We start from the raw sequence: 7,125 nt of genomic DNA, 5'->3' as shown, positions 1-7,125 counted from the left end.
CCTCCCATATCAATATAATTTAAAGGCAATTACATAGAAAAGCTTTTTGGTGCAGGTTGATGGACTATAGATGGACAAGACTGAACCAATTACCACAAAGAAACAGATTGTTGCTATGCTGTATGTACATAGAAGTGCATATTAAAGAAAAATCTGAGTGAAAGTATGAGGATTGGTTACTTAATTATGTATTAAGTCATAAAAGTAACTAATGAATTACTTATAAATGATCCCTCTTTCCAGCAGAGGGGATGAATTCTTTATTTTCATTAAAATATCAACCCCACTTGGGAGTACATGACACGTGATACTACATGTAAATACAGGCTTCCAGCAGTGAACATCCACGCTCCAGAGAAAAGAAATCATTGCTGAAACCACATATGCCACATGCTTCCCAAGCCAAAGACAACAAGAATGTAAAGTACTTACTACACAGAAAAGAAACAATATAAAAGCTACATTATAAGACTAAGCAAATGGTAAAAACTGCTGATCCTGCAGCTGTTTGTGTGTGTGTGTGTGTGTGTGTGTGTGTGTACATACAGACCTGCAGAGGTGGAACTGAGACATGTGAGTTGCACCACAGGTTGGCATCAATACCCATGATGTCAACCTTATCTTTCCAAACTACATTAGCCAGGCTTAATGCAATATGAGCCAGTTTGTGCCTATAAAAAGGGCTGACTCAAATTTCCCTTGACTTTGAATTGTTATAGTGGTTATGCTTTCAGTCCTTCCTGTGTAGAATGAATCAAAATGCACTTGTGATCGCATATTTTGGTTTGCTTTCCAATTCAGCTTTTATTTTTCTTTTGGCCTCGATTTTTGTAATAAAGTATTTTGTTACCTGCTTCCAGTCCAGATCTTCTGACTGGTTCTTGTCACTCTGCATATTAATCAGGAAAACTCCTAGTGATTACATATCAACAAACACAATGGATAGATTGCCAACTGGGCCAATGAGGCCAATCAGGAGTACAACGGAGACTCAATAAAAGTAGAATGAGAGTAAATAAATAATACCATAAAGGGAAATCTTTTGTTTCTTTGGACATGAGACTCCATAGAAAAAAAGTATGTCAGTATGTGTATGTGTGATAGATAGATAGATAGATAGATAGATAGATAGATAGATAGATAGATAGATAGATAGATAGATAGATAGATAGATAGATAGATAGATAGATAGATAGATAGATAGATAGATAGATAGATAGATAGATAGATAGATAGATAGATAGATAGATAGATAGATAGATAGATAGATAGATAGATAGATAGATACTGGTAATGGAGTGTTTTTACATTGTTGAATTGGTTCTTTTGACTTAAATAATGGCATGCAGCCTACTATTATCTGAGTGTGGGGCTCTCATTTTAAGAGGTATATACCATGCATGAACACATGATGGCGGTATTGTGCCATCAACTACCTGACAAGCAAAAAAGAAGAAGACTGTGTCGGCGGAAGTACTTTGGCTGCACACATGACCAATGTTGTTAGTTTGTTTTGTCTGAAAGCTGCATCGTGTAGTGCTGCTGTTGCAAGAAAATGTCCAGATAGATATTATAAGAACCGGACACTGTCGGTTTATCATGTCTAAAGTGCAAGTGGTGCGCGCGCTGGTCGCAAAGAGACTGTCTGCAGCTGTGGAGGAGATGATCAGTGAAGTGGAAACTATGATAACAGAGAACAGGATGCTGCACACATCTGGTGGGTAAACTCACCTTTATTATCCCACACAGACTCACCTGGAATGTGTGTTAGGTTAAAACTGGGATGCATATTTGTGGAAAGGGTAAAGCTTGCAGGTAATTACTTACTTAGCCTGCACAATTGAATTGCATAGGTATTAAGTTTAGAGTTAATAATAATAATGATAAACCTAAAAGTCGAATAACCCCATAAATACTGGTGTTACACAGTATTTGGTGACCCTTTAGATTCGGTGACATGCAGAAGTTAAAGGTTACAGGTTTAAGTTAGCCCAGTTTAAACTTTAATAAACATTTCCCCCCATGCGAATAACTGAATATAACCAAATATTTAATGGGATAATCGACCAAACTTGATCAGGTGTTAAACAGTATTTGGTGACCAGCAGTGTTGGAAGAAGTTGCTTCAGTAAACGTATCAATTATTGAATAATGTCAAATACTTAATTACAAGTAAAAATCCTGCATTTAAAATCATACTTAGGTTAAAATATAGACGTTTTACAGGCTAAATATCCTTAATGCACTCAAGTTAAAGTACTAATAAAAAATACTTTAGTACTTTAAATAGGATTGTAAATTCTGGATTTTTACATGTAATAAAGTATTTTTACATAGTGGTAAAAATCCTGCATTTAAAATCATACTTAGGTTAAAGTATAAAAGTATTACCAGCTAAATACACTCAAAGTTAAAGTACTAATTAAAAATGTATATACTTTAGTACTTTTTTAAAAATGTATTTTTTTTACTTGAAATTAACTATTTTTACACTGTGGTATTAATATTTCTACTTACTTAAAAGATCTTAGTACTTCTTCCCACATTGCATGTCACAGAATTTGATGGGTCACCAAATATGCTGTAACACCAGTCTTGGCTACTAGTGTGTTTTTGTTTTCTTATCAAACCGCCCACTTGCTAAAGATAAAACCACACTAACAGTCAACCATTCAGTAAACTTGGCTGATAATGAAGCTAACTCAGTCTATTATAACTTCTCTGCTTTAAATCCTCTGGTATCGTTATAGTGTTGAAACAGTTTGGTGTTCATTTAGCTTTATTTTATTCATGACTGGAGGCTGTAGTTGTGTTGTGGTAGTGTTTTATTGTATTTCATTATACTGAGATGTGTTTTCCAATATTTATTATACTCTCATAAATAAAATAGGCATTAACTAATTAAATACTTAAGTATATTTTCTCAGTTATCTCTCCTGGTTTCTGGGAAGCAAGAGTAAACAAAAGCAATTTGTCTTGGGTACATTTTTGTGCCTATTTTTGCCATTAGATTAAAAATGTATCTCTGGTTTTATGACCCCCCCCCCCCCCCCCAAAAAAAAAGAAGAAAAAAAAAAGAAAAAGAAAAAAGTGGGTTTCAATCTATCAGTATTTTCAGACTAATTTTCACTCAGACTTTTGAAATTAAGAAATAATAAATACAGACACACAAATCAATTTGGACAGGCCAAACAAATAAAACTGTATGTATGCTGAAACTGTATTTGCAGCTGGATTATTCTTCTCATTCGGGGACAAACTGTATCATAATTTTGCATCTTTCATTCCTCCAGAAATGTCACCTGAACAGCGGAGGGCAGCTGTACACAAACGACTGTCGGCGGTTGCTGACGACATATTTAGGATCCTTGAGTTAATGATGGGTGGACATGATGTGGAGGTCTCCTGTTCCCATGACGACATCGAACGTCAACACAAACTGCTGGACATCACGTTGAAAACGGAGACAGATTTTAACACAACAGGTACATTGTATATAAAAATAATGTTTTATATTACAGGAATTATGATTTCTTTCACAGTTGTCCTTAATTTTAGGACTCAAACTATCAATTATTTTCATTATTAATTAAACTTTTTGATTATTTCTTAATTATTGATTTGTTGTTTGGTCCTTAAAATGTAAGAAAATGGTGAAGATTGTTTCAAGAAGACGTCTACAAAGAAAGAAACCAGAAATTATTCAGAATTGGCAGCTGGAATCAGAGAATTTGGACTCTTAACAATTAGTTGTCAAATAATCGATTAACTTGAAATTTACTTTGTTTCCTTTTTGTCATCATTTAAAGGACTACTGTGTAACATTTAGTGGCATCTAGCCGTGTAAGGGCCCTGCAACACGGCAGCCTCTGTGGTAGAGGACTAGCTCCCTGTGTAGATATAAAGGCCTCATATTTTCAGATGATCATACACTCAAAGTCAAGTCAAGTCACTAGTACACTAGTTAAAACATACTTATTAATATCATATTACATTTCTGCCAAGTCCGTTCCACTAGATGCCACAAAATTCTACACACTGCACCTTTAATCAAGTGAGATTGATGAAAGTAGTGATGAAAGCATTGCACTGAGGTCTCTGCTGTGCAGTTATTTTGTAGTTAGTATGTTGTAACTAAGTATGTAAAGTTGTAAATATGTGACCGTTACCTTTATGTATTTTTATATTTTTTGGGAAAATTGATCAGTGTAGAATGATTTCTAAATTGTTGATAAATGTTTATTTTATAATATATTCATTAATTAACTCATTCATCTGTGGTTAGAATTTCTGGTAAACTAAATTGTCGCCCTCAGTAAGATTGAGAGGTGCTACGTTTGTTCTTGTGACTGTTAACTGCAGAATAAAGCTTATTTTGTGCATGCACACACACACTATAGGAAATATTGTTACATAGTTTTTATTGCAATTTAAATTAAACACATTTTCTTTTTGATCTCGTCTTCAGATAGTCTTCTACTCTCTGGGGCAGGGCTGCAGAACACAAGCCACAGTAAAGATGCATCAACGGAGACAGACTTTAAATTAATCCACGGTAAGACTTCACATCCTCACCTAACACAAAGAGCAGATAAGAGCACCTCAACCATGATGGAAACATACGCACCAGGAGAGCACTCTGAGATGCCACTTAGCGACAAGGAGGTACTTTCATCAAAACACTCAGGAGCCGAGAGTGAAGACGATGATAGCGACAACGAGCTTAACGAGACCCCTCTTAAATCAAACAAAATAAATCAAAACATGGGTGAAGACTGTTGCAAAATGTGTGGAAGGGCTTTCTATCGAGGAGAGAAAATAAAAAAGCACATGAGGAAAAATGCTTCAGCAGACGTGAGCCAAACCACGGGCCAGAGCTGCTGCAGAGTGTGTGGGAAATATTTCCGCTACAGACGCTCCTTCCTGAAACACGTACTTAAGCACGAGCAGAGCGCAGGTCTCTGTGGGGTTTGCGGAAAACATCTGGACTCCGATGAGAGCCTCAAGGTGCATTTACAGACCCACAACGAGGAAAACAGCTGCAGGGATCAAACGGACGACAGGCGGTCGGAGGCCGAGTGCTCGGACGGTGAGAGCAAGATGGACGACAGCGACGAAGACTGGAAGGAAACCGACGGGACGGATAGCGATGACGGAGAGAGTGATAGAGATGAGACCAAAGAGGAATCGGAGTCAAAAACAAAGAAGCCAAAGAGATCTAAGAATAAGGAATGCAAGGATTTTTCCCCTCTGAAATATTGTTGTAAAGTGTGTGACAAGTCTTTCTGCTACAGAGCTTCTTTTCTGAGGCACGTGCAAGAAGACGAGAAGGACACAGATGTTTGCGGTGTGTGCGGGAAACAGTTCGAGTCCGAGGAGAGCTTGAGGCTCCACTTGCAGACTTACATCCGAACCAACGACTGCGAGGTCTGCGGCAAACATTTCGACGGCCACAAACAGCTGGAGATGCACATGAGAACGCACACGGGAGAGAAACCGTACGTCTGCAGCGTGTGCGGCAAAGCGTTCGCTCAAAACGGGAATCTCATGGGACACATGAGAGCGCACACAGGGGAGAAACCATATGTTTGCAACGTGTGCGGCCAGAGCTTCAGCTTTAAAGAGTACATGATGGCTCACATGAGAATCCACACGGGGGAGAAACCGTTCCTGTGCAGCGTCTGCGGTAAAGGATTCAGACAGAGGGGAACTTTAAAAACACACATGATGATCCACACGGGCGAGTCGTCGCACCGGTGCAGCGTCTGCGACAAAACGTTCTACAAGAGCGGAGCGTTGAAAATCCACATGAGGTCTCACACGGGAGAGAAGCCGTACCTGTGCAACGTCTGCGGGAAAAGCTTCACGGCGAGCGGCTCGCTGACCAAACACATGGGAGCGCACGAAGGGGAGCGAACGCACTGCTGCACCGTCTGCGGGAAAGGGTTTCTGAGGAAAGAGGATCTGAAAAGACACGTTCAGACTCACAAAGAGGAATCCACACAGCTGACGAGTCTTTAAAGGAGAGACTTGTTATTCCCCGTTAAAGGAATAGTTCAACATTTTGGGAGTTAAGCTTATTTTCTGTCTTTCGGAGAGTGAAATGGGAAGATTAACTGTGGAGCTGGTTAGCATAAATACTGGAAATAGGATGAAACAGCTGGTCTGACTCCATCCTTAGGAAACAAAACAAAACATTTTCTCCATAATAAACTTTTCCTTTAACCCTTACATACTGTTCAGAGTCAAATTTGACCCATTTTAACATTTGAGAGCTGTAAAACACTGTAAAACATTTTCTATTAGCCGGACTTTTCCTAATGTGACCAACAGTTTACAAAAATTAAAATAAATAAATGCATCATTTTTAAATTTATGTGCAGCTGATACACATTTTTTATATATGCAAATGTAAAAGTTAACGTTTGACCTGTATTTAATAAAGAAATTCCAAAAAATCAGCATTCACACAAGTTGTATTTATCATATTCTATAAAATGTTCTCCTGGTCCATAAAATAGCCAGTGTTAATGTCTATTAATCAAACATTTAATACTAACAGGGAGAATTTATGAATGTGAATTGGTGTAGAGACTAATTATGAGTCAGAATATGAACAGTATGTAAAGGGTTAAGAGATGCTCATAACATTTTTAAAAGAAAGTTTTAAATCAAGGCTTCTTTGACACATATTTTTACTAGTTGGTCACATATTTTTGGTAAAAATGTGTTTATGAAAAAACACTAAGATGTCAAACACATGCCTGTTCCCTCACTTCTACTACAATACTTGAAGCATGTTACACATCATTTCTTTGTTAACTTTAAAAACTCGCATTAAATATTTTGGGGAAATTAAATATCACATTTTTTGGTACTTTTAGAGGAAACTTTTGTACAATTTTACTTTGTTTCAGTCTAATTTGGTCTTTATTTGTGTATTCATCATGTGGGAACTTTTGTGACTTTATTCTCTGTACTGTTGCTTTCTGCTGTTGAATCTTTCTCATCAGAAACTTTCACTTTGGGCATCAAAAACTCATCTGTTCCTCATCAGGAACAACATCTATTCAAACAAAGCTGGTAAAGGTTTTATTGGGAAAATTGAACCGATGCTTCAAACCT

At 37.4% G+C, this 7,125-nt stretch overlaps 1 protein-coding gene across 1 annotated transcript; it reads left to right on the top strand.

The window, feature by feature from the left end:
- Positions 1-1,554: 1,554 nt before the first annotated feature.
- On the top strand, positions 1,555-6,209 carry LOC134002967 (zinc finger protein ZFP2-like). The gene is made up of 3 exons (XM_062442040.1): positions 1,555-1,717; positions 3,294-3,485; positions 4,469-6,209. Exons 1-3 carry the CDS (start codon positions 1,600-1,602, stop codon positions 6,019-6,021), a joined length of 1,863 nt encoding a protein of 620 aa, XP_062298024.1. The 5' UTR covers positions 1,555-1,599; the 3' UTR covers positions 6,022-6,209.
- Positions 6,210-7,125: the final 916 nt, after the last annotated feature.

This window comes from Scomber scombrus, chromosome 21 (genome assembly GCF_963691925.1).
Source record: "Scomber scombrus chromosome 21, fScoSco1.1, whole genome shotgun sequence".
Lineage (NCBI taxonomy): Eukaryota > Metazoa > Chordata > Actinopteri > Scombriformes > Scombridae > Scomber > Scomber scombrus.
This window is presented reverse-complemented; position numbering and strand designations above follow the sequence as displayed.